Here is a 23,782-nt window from a genome sequence, read left to right as displayed (position 1 = left end):
TTTCATGACGAAGCTACCAAGCACTTTACATTATTCGGCCCACTCTTTCCAGTTTATAGATCCCGATTCTTGCGGACAATCCTTAAAGAGAGGTCTATTAACTCGCATCTAGAAAGTTTGACTTTCTTGTAGCGCTTAGAGTGCCCCTTTGATCTGTTTTGCTGTTTTACATTTTATCATTCAGGCCCTGAGCCTGAGAAAAAGGTATTCATCCTGAAGCTAAATTGGCGATGTGAGGTTACATAATTTGTTTTGATCTGATATTTAATTGTAATTTTATTGACCTTAGGAGCGGGTTCTCAGCGTCAGAGCAGCGCTTGCTTAGGAACGTGTTCTCAGCGCCGGAGTAGCGCTTGCTTAGGTGCGGGCTCTCAGTACCGGAGCAGCTCTTGCTTAGAAGTGGGTTCTCAGCACCGGAGCAGCGCTTGCTTAGGAACGGGTTCTCAGCGCCGGAGTAGCGCTTGCTTAGGTGCGGGCTCTCAGTACCGGAGCAGCTCTTGCTTAGAAGTGGGTTCTCAGCACCGGAGCAGCGCTTGCTTAGGAGTGGGTTCTCAGCGCCAGAGCAGCGTTTGCTTAGGAGCGGGTTCTCAACGCCGGAGCAGCGCTTGCTTAGGGGCATGTACTTAGTGCTGTAGCAGCGCTTGCTTAGGAGCGGGTTCTCAGCGCCGGAGCAGCGCTTGCTTAGGAGTGGGTACTCAGCGCCGGGGAAGCGCTTGCTTAGGAGCGGGTTCTCAGCGCCGGAGCAGCGCTTGATTAGGGGCTTGTTGTTAGCGCTGGAGGAGCGCTTGCTAAGGAGCGGGTTCTCAGCGCCGGTGCAGCACTTGCTTAGGAGCGGGTTCTCAGCACCGGAGCAGCGCTTGCTTAGGAGCGGGTTCTCAGCACCAGAGCAGCACTTGCTTAAGAGCGGGTTCTCAGTACCAGAGCAGCGCTTGCTTAGGAGCGGGTTCTCAGTACCAGAGCAGCGCTTGCTTAGGAGCGGGTTCTCAGCACCAAAGCAGCGCTTGCTTGAGAGCAGGCTCTCAGTACCGGGGCAGTGCTTGCTTAGGAGCGGGTTCTCAGCACCGGAGCAATGCTTGTTTAGGAGCGGCTTTTCAGTGCTGTGGCTGGCAGGGTAAATGCCGCATGTTGTGACTGTATCCCACTAATGCTGTGCACTTTGTAATTATGGGCTTATTGCATTTGTGTTCTGATTATTGTAGCACTGCATAGTATTTTCTTTATCCTGTATTAGTTTGTTAGTTGGCTCTGGAGCAGCGCTTGCTGAGGAGCGGGTTCTCAGTGCTGCGTCTGGGTCGTGAAGCCGCGGTTCAGGCTCCGATCTTATTATGGTTGTTTTGTTTTTGTTGTTTTTTTGTTTGCCACTCCTTTCAACGTCCTTCACCCCCATTACCCCACACAGAGACTCGATGATTCATTTACGATTTTGAGGCAACTGAATCAGTGAAACCGCAGGAAAAGTTGTATTCTGTGTTATTTTGTAATTGGGACTTCATTACCAAATAATACCATGGGGTTTAACTCGTAATTGCATAGCACATGCTCTGTGTTAATGAATGGCAGGGTAAATCCCGCATGTTGTGGATACATCCTACCAATACTATTCATTTTGTAACCACGGCCTTCAATGCATTTGAGTACCGATTATTGTTGCGCGGCATAGCATTTGCCCTGCATTATTTTGTTTGATGGTTCAGGAGCAGCGCTTGCTTAGGAGTGGGTTCTTAGTGCTGAGGCTCGCACATGAAGCCGGGTTCAGGCTCCGAGCGTATTATGGTTGTCTCTTTATTTCCCATCCTCCCAATGCCCTTCACCCCCATCACCCCACACACATACCTACAGATTTTTTGTTTTTGCACGTTGTCCATCATGCTGTTTTTTTCAATTCATAAATCTGCATCTCACAGATGCTCCAGACGAAAAGATTAGGATCTTTACAACGAGGCTTATTCCCACTTATCTCATCCTTGATTTCGTTTCGCAGCTGTTAGGGGCATGGTAATGTTTCACACTACAGCAGACTTTCAGGCACCTTTTTTTCTCGAAAACAAAGGCTAATACAATTGGATTTATTCATACAGCTACACCAACCTGCGTAAAAACAACGTTCAAAAAGTATTGCAACAAATAATTTTATTTTTCCTTTTATCATAATCATTTTGTTTTGGGCTAGCTGCAAACATAATTTCATGCAATAAAATAGTCTTGATCTATTTGTTTACAACGTGAACAATAGGAGCAGGGGATAATGTTATACTTCTGCACCTTTCACGGAATTATATTTTCATTCTATTTACTGCATTAAACGTTTTGAAATGTTTAAATTAAACAGTTGGGCTTGGTTTTCAGAAAAGGAAACCCCTTAAGTTGTAAAACTTGTGCAATTAGCTGTCTGTTCAATTGTATACCACAATTGTAACACGCAACCCCCTAATTGTGGACGTTTTAAATCATAAAGTAGCGCACAGTTAAAACCTATCATATAAATGGGGAAAACACAGCAACCAGCAAGTTTGGAAATGAAACCGTGTGCAAGGTATCTGCTTTTAACCATGCCGTAATTGTATAGCACACGCTCTGTGTTTTTGCATTGCCGGGTAAATGCCACATGTCGGGAAGACATCCCACCAATACTGTGCACCTTGTAACCATTGTCTTATTATATTTGTGTTGCGATAATTGTAGCACTTATTACCATTTGCTTTGTCCTGTATTATTTTGTTCTTTGGCTGAGGAGCAGTGCTTGTTGAGGAGCGGGTTCTTAGCGCCGGAGCAGCGCTTGCTTAGGAGTAGGTTCTCAGTGCTGTGGCTGGCTCAAGAAGCCGGGGCTTATTATGGGTTTAACTCATAATTGCATCGTACACGCTAAGTGGTACAGCATAGCAGGGTAACTCCTGCATATTTTGAATACATCCCACCAAATAATAATACACTTCATACCACATAACTATACATATTATTCACCTGCACAACATTCCACAAAATTCCACTACACAAATCCACTCCACGCCACACAATTCCACCACACACAATTCCACAACTAACAATTCCAATCCAACCAACATAATTCCACTCCACACCACGTACCTCCACTCCAATCCCAACCAAAACGCATGGGTAAAAGACACTGTCATTTACAACGCCAATAGCTCTAACTCTCACAAATGCGAGACCTATTGCATTGCAAATGCTTGTTTTACATACTGCTGAGTTGGAGAAACATGTATGTATTATACATTTAAACTGGCAATCTGTGGTTTCATGATTTTACCTGATATTTAATAGTACTTTTTATGTTTTTGTACTCTGTTGTATATGAATTGTCTTTTTTTATGAGCTTTTAGGGTCGTATATCAGACCGAATAAAGTGTTATTGATTGATTATTGTGTAGGTATTTAGTTCACTTCATAAGATACTTTTCTACTTGTATTTGGCATATCAGATGTCACTTCCTGTGATGGTGCTTCCGGTGCTGTTACTTCAGGTGAAATCACTTCCTGTAATACAATCATGTAAAACCAGTCCCCTCACGGGTTTGTTTTAATATCTGATTCCACTTTTTAGAGTACAGAACCGTTATGTACCGAGTAGATACTGATTTGCAATTAGAAATATAAGCTTTCCATACATAAAGTCTTACTAGCTAACTCAGAATGTTCACGCCACGATGACACTAACTTGTTTAAGAGATTTACATTCTCTCAGCTCATCTTTCTAATGGGTTTTATATTTAATATGGTGCGGACAATTCCAGCATTCACTGATCATAAGGGTATAGCTGAGCATTTTAAAGGATGAGAAAACCCAGAGTGGAACGCACGGTTTGACCTACATTTAGATACAAAGAATCGGCGAGCCAAGAGAATTCAAAGAACATTTGTAACCAGCAAACCTCGAGAGATAATGAGGACATATGTATGCCACACCTTACGCAACAATTAAAACAGCACAATTAGAGACAGTCACTAATGATCATTCGAACATGCAGATTCTCACACCCTGCTGCGAGAAAGCTTATTAAAGTGATAATTTGATTAATGATGATTATAAAAAAAAAAAAAAATGAATCCTAGTTTCGTATGAATCTGCAGTTTTACGGTCAACAGACTTACTATCTCCAAGCTAATGGCGCCCCCTTTTGGCTAGTTGCCAGATTGCATGCATATTATCATCACGCCACTTACCAGGTGTACCGAACTGGATGCAGTTTTCCAGGGTTCTTACGTAGTCCGGGTCACTTAGCTTGATTACGTGGAGGGTGTTGGCCTTTTCCATGTTCTTGACCCATTTGTTTGCTTGGCCTTGAGGGTCTATCATGAGGGGCCAGCGCCTTGCGTTCCTAAGATGGAGACAGAGGCATTTAGACAATTATATCGTGCAAACAGAAAACAGGTTGAGCTGGATGGAAGGTAAAGACCTCATTCTTAGAAGGAATTTAGGAATGCTAGAGCTTCACATTTATGACACATTCCAGAAAACGCTTCTCCAACAAAGCACACCTAGGCGAGAAGTGCTCTGAGATAGACAAGAAAGACGCTATTCCACTCACGATGGTGGACGCCATGTGAGCTTATTCAGTGGCTCGCTGGGAAGTGTGTTCATGTCATGAGTAATGCTACATATGTGTCCCAGTGAACTTCGCTACACGTAAGAATGGAGTGAAGGAAAAAGGAGTGATTGAGAGACACGTGTGTCTAAGAAACAACTTATTTCACTATGGTGGTTGATAGAGTGCGGGTTCTATGTGGAAAAAGGTTTGAGCAACCTTCACATTGGGCTTGAGATCTGTGCTCTAAAAGTGTTGCTGCGGAGCATAAGGAAGGAGAGATGGACAGAGATTAGGGTGACCACCAGGCATGAAGGCAAATTCTGGACAGCACTGTAAAAAATGTGGGACAAACGGTCAAAATTCAGGATAAAAATTTGGGACAAAAGATCAATTTTACAGACATATCCAAGGAGTGCCCATACCACACTACTTTATCGTTGCATTTATTCACTGTCGTGTACATAGCACTATTTATTCACTATGGTCTTTTTTTTATTGCCTCTAGGTATGCTACATTCAGGTGGCACATTACGTCCTTGTTCATTAGTAAATTAATGCCCTTGAGCACACTGTCAAGGTCATCACTCCTACCCAAATGTACCCAATCGTTGTTGGAGAGGAAGCAACAGCAAAACTTTGATTATGTTTGTAGGAGGCTGGCTTAGTATATAGTGCACACTTATTTAAGTGATGCACCTTGCACTAATCTAGGCAACCCTTATGGTGATATTAGCGGTCTTTGATAACCAAAGCTCTCAAAGTGGTAGCAGCCTTCAGGCTTATCTTGAAGCAGCTTGTTTTACCAGTTTAACCTTATAGCGTAGGTTAAAGGAATAAGAACCATACTGTTTTACTTTTATTTATTACACAACACTCAATAACAAATTGGTATATCTCCTACCCGGATATATCAACACAACACACAAGAATACTTCAAATGCAATCAGGTAAGTAACACAAAATACAGTGGTCACCAGGGGAAGGCCAAACTATATACTAAGAAAGTGGAATGTGAACGGCAAAGGAAGATGGGACTTGGACTAGAAGACTCAGAGACACAAGGACCAGCCAAGGTAAGTACCCTGGAACCCCACAAAAGCTGTGTGCAGAGTGGGAACACAGCCGCTTGACCAATGGAAGTCAATGGAGAAGTTTAAGTTGCAGTTATGCAGAGGAAGGACCCTTCACAGAGGACCTCAAAGAATTCCCTTGGAGGATGGAAGGTTAGAGAGCCGCCCCACCCATGGATGCCCCGGGAACCAGGTTACCTACACCAGGGAAGCCAGGGGCATGGGGTGAAGAGACGTTAGAAACCTCCGTAGACGACAATGGAAGACTTGAAGGAAAATGCCTCTATAGAAGACGGTGAAGAAGTCTGATGGAAGGACAGAGTCTTTGCCACTCGGACGTGACCAGGAGGCATGACGACACAATGTCCACCGATGTCGGGAGGTTCAGAAGCATCGATGGTGATCTGGTTGCTGCAGCTTTGAGGACCAGGCAGTGCTGAGGAAGACTAGGAGCTGTGCATGAGATGTCCCATATCAGATGTCAGTGACTAGGTGGTTGGTGTCTGGCGGGAGCATGACCAAGCCTTGCTATCCGCAACTGGCGAGGAGAATGAAGAAGAAGCAACGTTGGGACCAGCAAGGTCCAAGGAACTCACCAACAGCAGGAGAGTCAAAGCCAGCCTCTAAAGAGACGGGGAGCCCACTGAAGCAGTAGAAGACCCTCAGAAGGACCCACAGGTCAAAGGCACAGGAATCACAAGAGGACCTCGAGCAGCTCACCACGAATGAAGGCCCACAGTGCAGAGGATGTGCTGAGGACACTGAGCATGGAAGGAAGAGATGCTGGAGGCTAGAGCTTCTTGTAGCCCGAAGATCTCTGGAGTACACAGCCAACAAGTCTTGGCAATGGCACATGGGTTCAGTTCCAATGGTTCCGACATGGGATACCAGCCTCAAAATTGCAAAAAGGACAGGTCAGGCCTCAAGGGAGTTGCATAACCACCACCTGTGTTGCTGAGCCTCGGGAAGTCCGTAGGACAACAGGAGCAGCAGATCAATCAGCTTTGTTGCGGTGTCCACAGATGCAGGGGAGTGACCCCTTCACTCTAAGGGAGATTATTTTGGGTATCCTTGATGCCCACAGGTCTGTCAAAGAACCTGGAAGAAGCAAAAAATGACGAAAAAGGCTTGCAAAACAGCGAGACCAGGAGCAGCAGGAGTCTTCCTTGGTGCAGTCTGGGTTCCAGGCGAAGTCCAAGTATCCAGACGCTCGGAGACTGACGTGGTTTCAGTCTTGAGTCTTGTCCCACAACAAATCTAAAGACCCACCACAGGTAAGCCCTTAAGTACCCTAAGGAAAGGGTTGGAACAAATAAGGGGTCCCTCCCAGAGGAGGGTCTGAACAGAGGGGAGAATACTCGCATGCCCTTTGTCCAGGTTCGCACCAGAGCGGGAGTCAAGCGCTCCCTGAACTTGCTCAAACTGGAGTAGGCAAGGAGGGCAATAAATGTGCCCTTCAAATCAGTCTGGTGGTGCTGGCAAATGCCCCCCACCCCAGCTGAATACACTTAAATCCTGTCTGGGAGGTGGTCACACCTCACTGTTACAGGAAACCTATTTGTCTACCTTCCCCTGCTCGAGCCTGGCTCAGCAGGAGGAGGGCGGAATCCAGTGCTTAATTTGTGCCGGTGCTTTCCGGTGCTTAGCACCGGCACTTATTCTTCAGGGCCGGGTCTACACTATGCGTCGGCACGTCATAAGGCATTGTGTTAAATTAAATATAAAATTACCTTCTGACTCACAGCAGACACTGTTGTTCCTCCCCGAGTCTCCGGTAAAGAGTTTTGAGGCTGTGCGAGCCAATGATAGAAAGATTCCAGCTACATCCAAAATATTAGGCCTTAAGTTCCGTGTTGCCGGTGGGCGGGACAGTAAAATTGGGCTGGATTTGGTTCTGCTGGTAGGGGCTGTGTGCGCAGCGTGCGTAGATCATTTTCAAATTGCCATGCCCTACCAATCATGCACCAGACAGTCACCATCGGTTCATCTCGACGTCGATGGCTGGCAGCAGCAGGCCTAGGCAGTGCCGCCCACCTGTAACTGTAAGTAGTAGCCAAATCAATGCTGCTTGCTTGCAAATAAACAGATTTACACACAGCTACTACTTTTTTATTTTGAAAATCACCATCGCCTTTAAATAAATGTCGGCGTTTCCTGGCGTTCGAGGCAGAGAAGTAACAGGACTCTGTCTTTCCCTTCTTGCTCAGAGAAGAAAAATACAGTGTCCCTTCTGCTCTTTCCTTCGTCCCTCTTTCTGTCTAGCAGTTCTTCTCTTACAGAAACCCGTGACTTCAAGACGAGGATCTCACTCTCTTTCCTCTCCTTTCTTTTATTTGCTCGCTCCCCTGTGAAATGGATCCAAAAAAGGAAAATCATTTTTGCTGGAAATGTCGTATTTTACTTCCAAAGTGCAGCATCTGGAATAAAAGGTTAAAAATATGAAAAATAACTAAATAAAGTAATACAGTGGTAGCAAACTGGCCAGATTGATTTTATTCACACCCAAACACATTAGCGCCACTTTTACAGAGTTTGCCAGTGAAGCGCTATTTTTGTTTTCTGGTCTTTGTTTTCCCTGGGCTTGCAACTAGTGCACCAGTCCTGGAGGTACTGCAAAGTGTGGATTGGAAAACAAAATGTGTACGAGTACTCTGCGTCCAGGGATGTGGTCTTTTTACCATACTGCTAACGTTTTGTAAGAATATCAGCAATGGACGTTAAAATGGGTCCATTCAAGGCCCTGTAGTCATGTCCTTAACTTTTCAGGCAAAAGCACTCACTGATTTCTGAATAGGGAGTGTAAAAGCGTTAAGGTAACCATGTTGTTCCTGCTTACATTTCACATGGTTTGCTAAATTTTGCATTCCCTATGAGTGTTTGCTTTATCCAGGATGTTGATACTTTTTTTGTAGGCCACATATTGCTCTTGTCTATTGCGTCATTTAAATTGAGCCTCATCCAGGTGTTTATAGCTGGTAGCAATTGGGTTGTAGTTGAAGGCAGTATGCGTTTTTCTCAGTGGGGGCAGTATGGTGTTCAGTGGGGGAGAGGATGTGGCACTATGGTCAGAGCTGCTGAATTTGGAACTGGGGAACAAGGTTCAGCCTTAATAACCAGTCCACCAGACGACTCTCCTGAGAGAGCACAATCCCATGCTAGACCTTAGAAGGCTTCGCAAGACCTTAGAAGCGCTGGTGTCTTAGCACCAGCAGGTGGCCCTAGCACTGGCAAGCCTGGGTTAACCTTCAAGGTTTGTCCACCACAATCCATACTGAAGTTCACCTCCAGTCTTGCGGGCAGGCCTTTGAAGCAGCCCAGCCAAGAACAACAGTGACTCGGTCACTGGGGTCACAGGACCCTTGAGAAGGGCCAGCTCTAGGGCAGTGCAACCGGTGTGACCGGGCGCTGACTTTGGGTGGAGGCATTATGTTTGCAAGTATATTAAGGTTTTAAAAGTGCTTGCTGCCTCCTTCCTGGCCTCCAGCAATTTTCTGCAACAATAAAAATGTCATGATGACTCTGATGTTTAATGTTCTTCCTAGAGAGAGATCCGAGTTTTGTCTAGTGGAAGTTTTGACTCATGGATAGGTAGCACAGAGGGTTAATATGCCTGCTGCAAAGAACATGTACCATGCAGATCACAAAGTGCACATAATGTAAATAGGTCAGTGGGCTACTGCTTTTGTCAGAGAAATCCTTTTGTTACTTGCAGTTTATAAGTTAAAATCCTAACATAGAACAGTGCGCTATTAACTGTCCTCTAAGAGCTGCATACAAACTGCAAGATATAAATTAGAGCATTGTGTTTTTTTCCCCAGTCTTGGGTTATCCTAATGTTGCAAAAAGTGTTCTTTTGGACAGAAATCAATTCTGATTATTAAAGAGAACCCCCAACCACGATATTACGTTTTAAATTCTGAGTTTGTGTTTCTCCAGACCAATCACTATTAACCTATATGGCCTACTAGTATGGTTGTCATGTGACTCCTACACCTTGTAGTCCTTAGTCTTATGTAACATTGTCTATACAGTGATTTACACACACAATGATTGTCTATGAGTAATGTGTGTGATGTAAAGTGCTCTGACACCCTACACTGGTATGAGCGGCGCTGTAAATCAAATTAAATGCATCAGAGAGAGTGTAGTTATGGAGACTTGAGGGGCACTGTTAAAGGGTGGTAGTGAGGTTAATCCATGGCAGAGGTGGTCATTGGGGGGGGGCAATAACAAACATTAATGCACAAGGCACCACCAGTGCTAAGGGTGCCCTGCCCTTGAGGCCAGTCTGCCTCACCCATAGGTACCTCCATTGGCCTTGTTTCAGAAGTAGAAGCTGCAACTCACCAGGGATTGGCAATGCAGAATTTGCAAGCACACCAAATTAAGTTTGCAAACTTCAGTCTCTCTGCTTCATTCACAAGCACTTTACCATGTGCTGCCTGCTTGGGGGCCACTGGAATTAATTATGCAGCAAGCAAAGGAGGACAAAATTATGCCGCAGTGTTGACTAAATTATGCATTTTAAAAAAGGCTGCAGAGTAATGCAGTATATTTTCTGATATTTTATTATTTTGACATGTGTACACATGCTAACAGTCTCTGGAAAGATTTTGCCTTATTAGTACCAGTGTAACATACAAATGCAACAGTGAGAAAGGTGATCAGTCAACCTTTGCAATAAGCCATCTACTCCGCAGCAAAACAAGTCACATTTTTTATTAACTTTTGATACGTTTGAGCTATAAACAATTTATTAGTTTAAATGGTCAGGTCATGCAGCAGATCTTGCATTATGAGGCAAATATGGCAGAGTCATAATTATATAGAAAACATTTGCAAACTAGGATATTTTGCCATTCATGTTTGAACTGCTGTTGTGGAAAAAGGGAGAAGTGCTGATGACAGAAACTCCATGGCTCGGCGACAAATGGCTTGTGCTTCCACATTTTCTCGTATTTGGGACATTCTGTGATTAGAAGCATATCCCACTTTGTGAATGTGTTTTAATGTCAATAACTCATAATAACCTTAAATAATCATGTGTATCCATTGGTTGATTAAACTGGGCAGTGAAATGCCAAACAAATACAAAAAATTGGGATGTTTGCGCATTCTGGACACACCTCTGCCACTGTCCACTGATCCAATCCTTGGGTTATTCCCGCCCTCTGATTCTTCTCCCAGAGTTCCCCTACTTTTTTTTCCCCCACTTCGACCACTGGTTAAACCAAACTCCACAGTGCAGAGGCAGTGCCCCGGCTCTCCCCTGCCCTCCCCTCACCCTCCCCTAATAACGCGAGCTGTGCTCAAATATCGGCCTCGGCCTCAAAGTGCGGAACAAAAATGAGTCACCTGCTTGTTCCACTTGCGGGCTAGCAGGCAGAAAATCACTGCAGTTCGAAAATGATTGAAGGTTACCCTGGGCCTGATTCTTTGTGACTGCCCCTGTGCTTGCTTCTAAGAGTCGGTGTAAAGTATGGTAAACCTGTGAGCACTTCAACATTGGCGATTCGGGGCACCTGATTTCTGACCAATGCTGACTTGTCAAGCTAACCTACATTGTCCTTTTTGTTCAGGTGCTCTTATATCGCAGCTGTAAAACTAACACATGTCTAACACTATAGAGTGAATTTTGAGTCCACCCCCTTCAACCACTGTCTTTCTTCGACTAGCCTCTTTGAGCCAATGGCATGAGACTTTATAAACCACATCTTGCCTCAATCCTGCTGAGTAAACATCTCTCACCTAATGTTATTGGCTGCCTCATTGTATCCTCCCCGCCTCTGCTCTAGTTCTTGCATTGAGTTGCATAAAGGACTACATTACAACTGTTACCCTCTCTGGCAGCTCCCACTGGAATCTTCCCAAATATCTCTCTTTGTGGTAATGCCTCTTAAATTAAACCCAGATCTACTGCCTTTGCTAATGTTTGTGCTACTTACCCCTTACTGCTCACCTTTCCATCATTGCATTACCTTTAGATATGTAAATAATTTAAATTTTTGTTAGCCAACGTCAAGGAAGAGTAGATATAGCTGAATCTAGAGGAAAATGAGCATAGACTGACAGGGGAGAAGGTCGCAAGAACAGTGTGTGACCCCTGATCTTAGGAAGAGTTCCAGCACATCAGTCAAAGTGCTAGCCATAGGGCATCGAAACCCTCAGGAACTTCCATAGAGTGCACCTGGAGCGGGGTGTATCATAGGTGTTGCCTGCTTTCCATTTACATGACCTCTGGTGCTCATCACAGTAGCCTCCCAGAGCACCAATGTGGCCTTCTTAGCAAAGAGCAAAGCTACCATTTTGCCATACATGGAAAGGAGCAGATCTCTCCTCTAGCAAGACAGTGACGGGAACAGGCGTCGCCACGGTGCAGGATGATCTTGCCACCGTGATGATCTCAATGTGATGTGGGGTAGGTAGGCATGGCTTATCAGATCAAGGAGGGGATGAGTGTCTTTAGTATTAGGAAACTATAGGGCAGGGGAAAGGCACCATTGTAATGTGGAGAAGAGTCAGTAGGTGATGGAGGGTAGTCACTTACTTGGTATAAAATGTGAAGTGAACCGAGTCGGAGGCCTGGTCTCTCAGTGGAGACTTTCATTTGCCAGGTCATGAAGTCCTTCTGCTCTCGTCGCAGTGCACCATTCGCCCAGTGACAATGACACCCGCTGCATAGCTGCCAAGGTTTCAGATTCCTACGAGTGCCATTTTCATAATTTCTGTCATTTCAGTGTAATTATGAGTGACATTTCAACGACTATGAATGACACTTTCTGGGGAGCAAAATCTAGCAATGAAGATGAGAGAAACATGTAAATATCAGACATTGCACCCATTTGTGCATTGAGATTGTCTGACTCTTACGTTTTGAGCTAAATCATCACCCTTTATTAAAGCATCCGCTACATTATGCTCCCAAACAGGGCGTTGCGCGTCCATGATTTTTCAACACCTTTGAGCGATGTTTGTAATTTTTAGGACAAGGTTATGCTGAAAATGTACTCTATTTTGCTCCATAGCTAAAATATTTCTCTAGTGTGGCCTGCAACAAAACCAGAGTCCAAAATATCTATAATACTTTAGGCCTCCTATTCTTAATCCCTAAATTCATTACATTGAAGTTTCTTTTTCAAATGTGTAAGTTTGGAACCGCCTATCAAAACCTTACTAAGAGGCAGGCTCCCTTGCTGAAATTCAGATCTGGTATTACATCTAACTTTTACCAGTTGAGGATGTGGGTGGAGTCAATAGAGTAAGTGGGTGGAGCCAGTGGAGGAAGTGGGTGGAGCCAGTAAACCTGGGTGTGGCTTCCAACAAACATTTGAGCACCTGCACTTCATATTTTACAAATTAAGCACTGGCGGAATCGTATCTGTGGTCAGCAGCAGCACTAGCTCGCTTGCATACCCTGAAAGGCTGTTACTGGGAGTACAGAGGGTTACCCCAAGGGAGCCTCCCAGCACATGGGATCAGACTTCCAACACTGCATTGGTTGTTGGGGTATGATTCTAACATATTTGATACCAACATGACCGGTTTCGGTGCAGCCACTATATAGTTAGACATCTCGTAATGACTGATGTCCACAATATGTATTAAAATGGCTGATAGCACTTACAAAGCCTGGAGAATCGACTCCGGGGTCTGTAGGGGTGTCCAACTTATGCAGTGGCACCATCATACAAATAGCCAAGCAACCTGCCCTCACACTGAATAGCCTGCCATATGGGTGACTGATAGGTTTTAAGTGTAGTGACCTCAGATATAAGGAAACTTATATCGGTCGTGAGAGGTGCACGCACAAACTCCCACAGGCTGTAATGGCAGGCCTGTAGAACAAGTTATACTTACCTTCGGTAACGCATTATATGGTAGAGACTCTATCTAGCTGCAAATTCCTTACCTTTTAATTTCCCAGGTGTCAGGCTGGATCCGTAAACTTTTGCTCGGGCAATACCCCTTGCGCGCTCAGTCAGGTGGCTCAATTCGGCTCCACTTGATGTCATTGGCAGCATCGGTTATAATTTCGTGATCACCTATATAGGTGCCACCCAGGTGCACAGATTCAGTACTTTTCATTTTTTCAACGCCAGAAGCACAGAGTCCCGAAGTAACTGACGTAGTTGTGTGCAAAACTAGGGCCCTGAAAAGTGGAATAACCCTAGCCCCAACAAAATCAGTCCGCAAAACGGAGAGGCCTAGGTGGGGCTATAAGAAATCTGTAGCTAGATAGAGTCTCCACCAGACAATGCATTACTGAAGGTAAGTAACTTGTTCATCTGATAGAGACTTGTAGCTGCAGATTCATTACCTTTGACTTAGATACCCAAGCCATACCATCCCGGCAGTGGGATGCAGACCAATACCTTCTACTATGGGCAAAATGCCCGTCCCTGCAGACCTGACAATCCACGAAATAGTGCTTGGCAAATGTGTGCAAAGATGCCCACATTGCTGCCTGACAGATGTCCAGGACTGGGACACCCCGATCCAAAGCCGTAGTCGCAGCATTTTTCTTGGTGGAATAGACCCTTAATCCCTCAAGGGGCTGCTTCTTAGCCAGGGTATAGTGGATCTTAATGCAGAGAATGACCCAGCGTGAGATAGTCCTTTTTTGCACTGCCCACCCTGTCTTAGCAGCTACATACCCCACTAAGAGTTGGTCGCCCACCCAGGAATCTAATGTGCGGTCAAGGTAGAACAACAACGCTCTTTTTGGGTCCAGTCGGTGGAGACGCTTCTCTTCCTTACAGGGATACGGGGAGCAAAGAAGGAGGGCAGCATGATGGATTGACCCTGATGGTATGGGGTCACAACCTTTGGCAAGAATGAAGTATGGGTGCGAAGCACCACTTTGTCTGCGAAAGACATCATGTAGGGAGGCATGCAAGATAGCGCCTGCAACTCACACACCCTCTGGACAGATGTTATCACCACCAGAAAGGCTATCTTGAGGGTAAGCAGATGGAGGGGACAGTTGTGCAAAGGCACTAAGGGAGAACACATACGAAAAGTGAGGAAAAAATTAAGGTCCCACTGCGGCATAACAAAGGGCGTTGGTGGGAACAGGTGAGTAAGCCCTTTCAGAAACCTATGTACAAATGCAGACCTAAAGACAGCAGGTTGGTCTGGCAGCCTCAAAAAAGCGGATAGAGCAAAAAGATAACCCTTGAGAGTACCCAACGCAAACCCCTGCAGGGCAGGGGACAAAAAGAATGGAAGAACAGTGGAAAGAGAAGCAGAAAGAGGGACAATAGACTTCTCTATACAGTATAATACAAATTTCTGCCAAAGTTAGGCGTATACCATCTTAGTGGAGGGCCGCCTGGTGGCCAAAATAACGTTACATCCTTCAGGAGGAAGGTCAAAAGCCACCAACTGTTGCTGCTCAATCTTGAGGCGCAGAGTTGACAGGTTCGGGTGGAGGACCCTCCCATGCTGCTGCGACAGAAGATCCTCCCGAAGGGGCAGCCTGATCGGAGGATCTATGCTCATTTTCAGAAGCTCTGGATATCAGACTGTCCTTGCCCAGTCCGGAGCCACAAGAATGACTTGAACCCGGTCGCTCCTGATCTTCTTCAGAACCCTGGGCAGGAGTGGTATGGGCGGGAAGGCATACAGCAGACCTAAGCTCCACTCGCAACAAAAGGTGTCGCAGAGTGATAGCCGCCTTGGAAACTCCAGGGTGAAGTATTGTTGACACTACGTGTTCTCTTCGGAGGTGAACAGATTTAACCAAGGATCTCCCCAGCACTGAAAGAGATCTTGCGCCACCTCTGACTGGAGATGCCATTAGTGATCCACTAGGCATCGATGGCTGAGTTTGCCCACCCTGGAGTCTAAAGAACCTGCCAGGTGTTGAACCACCAGGGTAATGCCCTGCTGTTCCAGCCATGTCCAGAGATGCAGGGCCTCTCGACAAAGGGTCCACGACCCCATCCTGCCCTGCTTGTTGGAGGACCGCATGGCATTGGTGTTGTCCGTGCACACCTGCACTAAATCCCCCTTGACAGAAGGAAGAAATGCCTTTAATGCCAATCGAATCACTCGAAGCTCTAACAAACTGATGTGGAGCCCCGACTCTGCCAGAGACCAGTGTCCCCTGATCTCTACCTCTTCCAAATGGCCGCCCCATCCCAGAAGTAACGCATTTGCCACAACTGTGAGATCTGGTTGGGGAAGGGGAGCGGTCTGCCGTTGACCCAATCGCGGTTCGTCAACCACTACTGCAAATATCTTGTAGTTCCTTCCGAGATCTGGACCACGTCGGTGAGATTTCTCAGTTGAGCCCACTGGAACTTCAGGAACCACTGCAGAGCCTGCATACGCCACCTGGCATGATTTAGCAACAGGATGCAGGAGGCCATGATGCCCAACAGCCTCAGAGGCAGTCTCGTTGAAATCCAGGATAGAGCCTGAAACATTGGAATCATAACCTGAATATCCTGGACTCACTGCTGAGGAGGATAGGCCCAAAACTGCACTGTTTCCAGAACATCCCAGATTAGAGGGGCGCCTGAGATGGAGTCAGGTGTGACTTCGGCACGTTTATAGAGAACCCCAGTGAATGCAGGAGGTCCGCATTGTCTGAAGGTGGGAGACGACATCCTGGGGCGAGGATGCCTTCAACAGCCAGTCCTCGAGGTAGGGGAAGACTGACACCTCTAACCTACGTGGATGAGCTGCGATCACCACCATCACCTTGGTGAACACACGAGGGTCCCTGGTAAGGCCAAATGGAAGCACAGTAAAATGAAAGTGCTGGCGGCCTACCTTAAACTGCAGGTAACGCCTGAGGCCTGACAAGATGGGGTTGTGAAAATACACATCCCGCAGGTCCACGGCTACCATTCAGTCTTCTTGGTCCGGGGCAGTGAAGATCTAAGCTAGAGTGAGGAACAACCCTTTGATCTTCTTCGGAATCAAAGTATCGGGAATAACAGCCACTGCCTACTTCTGAATCCAGGACCCTCTCTATAGCTCCCTTGGCCAAGAGAGATGTATCTTTCTCCTGGAGCAATTTTAAATGATCGTCTGCCAACCATTCTTGATTTGGCAGGATGGGAGGAGGAAAAGAAAGGAAAGGTGAGAATAGCCTTCCTGAATGATCTTCAAGACCCACTTGTCCGATGTTATCGACCTCGGGGAGATGATGATGGATTTGCCCACTGGCTGGAGTGGTGTGGTCTTGCAGAGTCAGACTAGGAGTGCTTGGAGGCTGCGGCTGCCGAGGGCAGGGTGGCCGACAACTTCTGGATTCCATTTCTAGGTTGTAATTAACCGCGTCCATGTCCCTGCACGACTTGGGAAGTCTGCGCAGGGCGGTGGTTTATTAGGGCTGACGTGGCTGGTAATGTCTTCCGTTGCCATGACAGGCTGGCCACAAGGTGTAGAAGAGAGGCCCAAGGATCTGGTGGTAGCTCGAGAGTCCTTGAACCTCACTAGGGTCAAGTCTGCCTTCTCCCCAAAAAGGCGGGCTCCATCAAATGGCATGTCCATCAAATTTGCCTGGACATCGCCCAAGAATCCAGTTGTCATAAGCCAGGCGTGACGCCTCAAGGCTACTGCCATAGAAATCGACCTGCCAAGTGAATCAGTCATGCCAAGGCCACACCTTATGGCCAATTTTACTGCATCTCTCCCTGTCCTTTACTGCCTGAGAGAGCACAGGCCTCCTCCGGAACTTGTGGCAGAACTTGCGCAACCATCTCCCAAATGGAACGGGAGAAACGGGCCAATAAGCATGCAGTATTCATTGACCACAACGCCAAGGTGGAGAAAGAAAGCATCTTCTTACCAAGTGAATCCAGCCTCTTGGATTCCCTATCCGGAGGGGCAGAAGAGAACGTGCATTAAGATGTAGAAGCCTGCACCACCAAGCTTTCGGGAGTGGGGTGTTGATTGAGAAACTGTGGGTTGCCAGGAGCTGGGCGATGGCAGCATGCAATAGTCCTGTTCAAAGGAGCCCCTGTGCTATGCTTGGCCCACGTGCCTAGAAGGACATAAGTTAGTGCCTCATTGAAGGGCAAAAGGGATTCAGAGGTGGAAGACCCAGGTTGAAGCACTTTGGTGAGGAGATTAGTCCTGACCTGCATGGAGGGCAGCTCTAGTCCAAGGACCTTGGCCGCCCTCTTACCCACCATGGCATGAGATGCCCCTTCCTCCATAGCCACAGTTGGCGGAGAGAGCATGCCAGTATCTGCAGAAGTGTCCTGTCCACTAGCTTCCCCAAGTTACCCATACCAGTCCATCTGCTCTGCAGAGTCATCCTGATGTTCCAAAGGGTCCGTAGACTCCTCCCATTCCTCTCCCAACCCTAAAACATCTTCAAAGTGTTAAGGTGACAACATAGAACCTCTGGGTTCAATTGGCATCGGAATCTGCATCGAGTGACGCTGTTCCAACTCCATGTCATCAGGGATAAAGATGGGTCTGGAACCGCCAGCGGCACTGCAGGCACCGACTTTGGGGGAGTTCGCGAAGGCATGACCGGTGTCGACACGGATCCAGGATCAGATCCCTGAGGTCCCACCGGTGTTGTGGCCGGAACTGGTGGTGTTGAATCCAATGGGGCCTCTTCCAACACTGCGGGGCCCAAGGACACACTAGAGGGGTCAACCCGCTCAAAAAAGCACCACATGGCCTCCTAAGATAATTTAATTTGAGAGGGGGTCACTCCAGCTCCAGGAAAAGGAGGGAGGTGCGAAATCGACCCTGGCTCTGGCTCCACAGAACCATGCCTAGAGCATCAATGCTCCTTACCTCGTTCGTCAATGGACGACATCAAGGCAAAGATGAAGTCCGCTTGGACTTCTTCTTCTGGTGCCTCTTCCCTGAGTGTCCCGAAGAACTCAAGTGGGACGAAAAAGACTTTTGGCTTCGGGAGCGATCCCGCGACCTCCTCTTCTTCGATCGGGACCAGGTTCTCTGCGGAGTCTCGCTGGATGGTGTGGACTGCCACCGCAAGGAGCTTCATAGCCCACTCCAGCAAGGCCTTCAGAGCCATAGCCCGACAGTCTGAGTTGAACTTCAAATCGTGGTCATGCTCGAGACACCAGAGACAGACGAGGTGGGAGTCAGTAACCGACATCTTGCGGTGACAGGCACTGCATTGCTTGAACCCTGTCTTCCTCGAAGACCTCCTTGGAACAAAAAGTCAAAAAAGGCCTGTCAAAAAGCGACAGGGGTTATCTCTTTCGGGGTCAGTGCTTAACTGGTGCAGAACACAAATAACAGACACCTGCAAGGCTGGGTGGCACCTATACAGGTGACCGTGACGTCATAACCGACATTACTGATGCTGTTATGCGGAGCTGAATGGAGCCACCAGACGGCGCTCGCGCAAAGGGAATTTCAAAGGTAAGGAATCTGCAGCTAGAAGTCTCTATCAGATCTCACAGTTTAAGTGGACTCCCATGGGTGGCACAATATATGCCGCAGCTCATGGTAGACCTGTGGTTTACCTATGCCCTGGGAACCTTAGTACCATATACTAGGGACTTAAAAGGGTGCACCAGTAGCCAATTTTGGATGTAGAAAAGTACTTACCATGGTCAAATTAGGGAGAAAGCATTGTGACTGGGGTCCTGATTAGCAGGATCCCAGTCAGACTAGGTCAAAAACATACTGACAGATTGCAAAAAGTGGGGGTAACCATGAAAGCAGATCCTTCTTTCCTACACAATCCCCCCAAACGTAAGCATATGAGACTAACCTTCCCCTGTTGAGTATTTATTTTCTATGTGGAAATATTTTGAGAGTCCATCTGCGTTGGCATGTTTACTCCCAGGTCAATGTTTCACAGAAACGTCCATCCCCTGTAGGGAAATGGACAACCTCAAAAGTTTGGGATTTTCACCCTTCATTTGTTTAAGCCATAAGAGGGGCTTATGGTCTGTCTCAACAATGAGTGCCAGGCAGGTGTGGCCTCAACTTCTTCAAGGCTCAGACCACAGCAAAGGCCTTTCTCTCAATAGCTGACCACTGTTTCTCCCTGGGGGTCAACCTTCTGCTTATAAAAGCTACTGGCTAATCCTGGCCATCTGCATTAAGTTATAACAATACTGCACCTACTCCTATCTCAGAAGCATCTGTCTGGACAATGAAGGCTTTGGAGAAATCAGGACTTTGCAGAATTGGAGCAGAGCACATGGCTTGCTTCAGGTCATCAAATACCTTCTGACAGCTAACTGGCCACTGAACTTTCTTAGGCATTCTTTTGGAGGTGAGATCATTAAGGGGTGTCACTATGGATCCATAGCCATTAATAAACCTCCTGGATTACCCAGTGAGGCCCAAGAAAGCTCTGAGCAATCCAGTCTATTATGGTCTGAATTTTGCTCTCCAGTGGTTGAACTTGGACTCCACCCACAAGGAGGCTAGCCCAAGTACACAACCTTACTCTGCCCTATCTGACACTTTGTGGCCTTGATAGTGAGGTCTTCCTTTTACAGGGCCTCCAGTACATTCCTGAGGTGGACAAGGAGATCTTCCCATGTTGAACTAAAGACAGCAATATCATCTAGATATGCTGCACTATAAGCTTCCAGACCTGTTAAGACTTTGTTCACCAGCCTCTGAAATTTGGCAGGTGCATTCTTCAAACCAAAAGGCATTACAATACATTGATAATGCCCACTGAAAATACTGTCTTTGGTTTGGCATCCTCGGAGGGTCTGAATTGCCAGTAACCAGCAGTCAGGTCAAATGTACTGAGATACTTGTCAGAGGCCAGAGTATCAGTCAGCCCTTCTGCCTTGGGAATTGAATGGGCATCAGTCCTAGTGACTTCATCAAGACCTCTCTTAGATACACAACACCTCATCTCTCTCTTACCATCCTGGGTGTGAGGTTTTGGCTCAAGGACTACAGGACTAGCCCCACGGTTCAATGACCCCCAACTGCAGAATCTTTTGGACCTCTGTACTGATGCAGTCCCTAACATGGTAAGGCTTTCTATAGATTTTACTCTTCACAGGCAGACTGTCACCTGTGTCCACTACATTGGTACACCAGGTGGTTTTACTGGGAGTCAGAGAAAAGAATTTGGAAAACTGATTGGTAACCTGCCTACAATCAGCGTGTTGATTAGTGAGGTTGCCTGCCAAGCCTACTCCTTCTGCTTATCCATCAACAGGGTCTTGTGAGTGGAGATCGGGAAGAGGGCCGCTCTCTTCCTCCTGTCCCTCATCAGTGGCCACGAGGAAGCTCATGTCAGCCCTGTCAATAAAAGGCATTTGGCGGTTCACATAGAGTACCATCTGGGGACTCCTTGGAGTACCTATGTCAACCAAGTAGGTGACCTCCCCTTTTTTCTCTAGGATGGTGTGTATGCCACTGTACTTGTCCAGAAAAGCTGTTGGGGCAACAGGCTCCAATACCCACACTTTCTGTCCTGGCTGGTAAACAGTCAGTACAGCCTTTTGCTCAAGCCAAGCTTTCTGAAGCTCCTGGCTGGCCTCACTGTTTTTGCTGGCCTTCTTCACATACTCAGCAGTACGAGAATGCGGGCCAAGCGCACAGTCAACTATGTGCTATTTAGGAGGTCTGAGAGGCTGCTCTATCTCTCCTATCCAGACAAAATGGACCCCTAACTTGATGTCCAAACAGAAGTTCAAATGGGTTGTGGCCCACCCCCTTCTGAGGAACCTCTCTGTAGGCAAAGAGCAGGCAGGGTAGTAAGACATGTCATTCGCAACTCAGCTTTTCTGGGAGTCCCATGATCATACCCTTTAGGGTCTTATTGAAACTTTCAACAAGCCCATTGCCCTGGGGATGATAGGGTGTGGCTAACTTGTAGTTTACACCACACTCCTTCCACAAAGCAGTGATGTAGCTAGACATGAAGTTAGTACCTCTGTCTGACAAGACATCCTTAGGAAACCCAACTCTGGAAAAGACTTCCAGGAGAGCCCTAGCCACCACAGGAGCGGTAGAGGTCCTAAGCGGAATAGCCTTTGGATAGCTAGTGGCATGGTCCACCACCACTAGTATATAACTATGTCCAGATGCTGTTGAAGGGTTTAAGGGACCTACAAAGTCTATCTCTAATCTCTGAAAGGGGACCCCAACCACAGGAAGTAGAATTAAGGGGGCCTTTGTAGTGCCATCTCACTTACCACTGGCTTGGCAGGTGACACTGCAGCGACAAAACTCCTCGATATCTTTAGACATGTGGGGCCAGTGAAAGTGAGGGACAAGCCTATCCCAAGTCTTGATTTGTCCAAGATGTCCTGCAAGGGGAATTTCGTGTGCTACGGTCAATAGAAAACCCCTGAATTTCTGAGGAACGACCAACCTCCTGGTGACACCAGGCTTTGGGTCTCTACTTTCAGAAAATAGAAGCTCATCTTCCCAATAGATCCTATGGGATCCACTGATATTCCCTGCCTCCTCAGCAGCATTTTACTGTCTGAGCTGTTCAAGAGAGGGGCATGTTTCCTGCTCCAGACTCAAGTCTGCCCTGCAAGGTCCACTTGCCCTAGAGAACTCTGCAGTGTAAGGCCCAAGTTCCTCTGGGACAGTTCCTTCCCAGTTGGGGATGTCATCTCCCTCAAGAGACTGATCCTCACTGGGAGCCTGAGAGGAGGATACATATTTACCCTTCCTGCTCCTTCTTTTGGCAGCTGGCTGGTCCAATCTTCCAAGATCCAGAGCTCCCTCGGTGCTTTAATGTTTGGCCTGAGCCCTAGTAACTGCACGGGCACTGGGTGAGATTCCCATCATCTCTACACGTGTCCTGAACTCCACTGCAGACCAGGCTGAAGTTTCAAAATCATTGCCCAACAGACAGTCCACAGGTAGGGTCTGGGGAAACCACAACTCTTTTTGGACCAGTTACCCCCTTCCTAGCTGAGATGCACAACTGCCAAGGAATGATCTGTCCTGACATTGCTAGCATTGGTCACTTGGTACACTTGTCCAAGTAGGATCTGTTCAGGGCACACAAGTTTTTCTGTCACCATAGTGACACTGGCCCCCGTGTCCCTGTAAGCTACAGGTTCCTGACCATTGATGGAGGGCTACTGTCTGTACTTGTCCAAGTTAGTGTAACTTACAAGTAAGGTGGCAAGTTCCATGCCACTGTCACAAACCAAAACAGCCTGAATGGTTGTCCTGATTAGGCCAGAACCCACTTCAGAACCTAAGGTTAACCCTACTAATCTGTTTGGGGCACTAATACTACTTGTACTGGTGCTAGGAGCACTAGTTGCTTTAGGAACAGTAGTAGTAGTAGTTTGCTTACCTAAGGTTTTGTGTTGGAGGAGAAAGGGGTTTGGGACCCTCCCCCAGAGGGAGACTTTTGGGGTTAGGGATCGACACCCAGAGGAAGACTTTTGGGGATCTTCTGAAGACTCGTTCTTGTCTATACCTTTCTCTCCACCTTTCTCTTGGGCCTAGGCAGAATCTTGCTTCTTCCACTACCATGCCACCCACTTGTCTGCCTTCTTTTCCATTTCTTAGGGAGAGGTCAGATCTGAGTCCACCAGGTACTGGTGCGGTTGTTGATTTTGACAAATATTAAGGATGTGCTCCCTCATCAATAAAATGTACAGTCCCTCATAGTCATGTACATTAATTCCATGAAGCCAGCCTTCCAGAGCTTAATAGCACTGTCTATAAAATCTTTCCAGTCTTGGGTGTATGCCTTCTGTGTGTCCCTGAAGTTAACCCTGTACTGTTTAGTGGTTAAACAAAACCCATCTATGAAGGCACTCATTAAGACTGAGCAATTGTCTGCATCTTCCTCCCTAACAGTGAGAAGTTTGTCTCTACCTTTGTTAGCAAAGGAGAGCCACGGGATAGCTGCCCACTGCCCTTGAGGGTACTTCTGAACTTTACAGGCCCTCTCTAAGGCAGTGATCCACCTCCTGGTAAGGAGGGAATATCCTGCTCAGATTCCTAGTGTCAAAGGAGTATTCTGTGACCCTAGGTTTGCTAGTTCTGCCACCATGGGACCCTAGTCTGAAATTCTTCCTAGCCATTCGAACTTCCAGGGTCTTCTTATCAAGAAAGCAGCATCTGGATTGGTAAGGAGAGTTGGCTCGATTGTCCCAGACGACTGGAGAAGAACACCAGGACCAGAAGATAAATATAGCATTTTGTTTTAACATATTTATACAATATAAACAGTAACTAAATCGCTGACATGCATTACAT

The 23,782-nt window shown here is 46.8% G+C and overlaps 1 protein-coding gene across 2 annotated transcripts in view; it reads right to left on the bottom strand.

The window, feature by feature from the left end:
* DNAH7 (dynein axonemal heavy chain 7) overlaps nt 1-23,782 on the bottom strand; it is a 1,967,826-nt gene that overhangs the window by 814,149 nt on the left and 1,129,895 nt on the right. For both annotated transcript variants that reach the window (XM_085648764.1, XM_085648765.1), the window contains exon 47: nt 4,183-4,337. In XM_085648764.1, the coding sequence (XP_085504890.1) occupies nt 4,183-4,337 (155 nt within the window). The remainder of the gene's footprint in view (nt 1-4,182; nt 4,338-23,782) is intronic.

This window comes from Triturus cristatus, chromosome 3_2, assembly GCF_964204655.1.
Source record: "Triturus cristatus chromosome 3_2, aTriCri1.1, whole genome shotgun sequence".
Classification (NCBI taxonomy): Eukaryota; Metazoa; Chordata; class Amphibia; order Caudata; family Salamandridae; genus Triturus; species Triturus cristatus.
The sequence above is the reverse complement of the archived record's forward strand: the minus strand, read 5'-3'. Positions and strand labels throughout refer to the sequence as shown.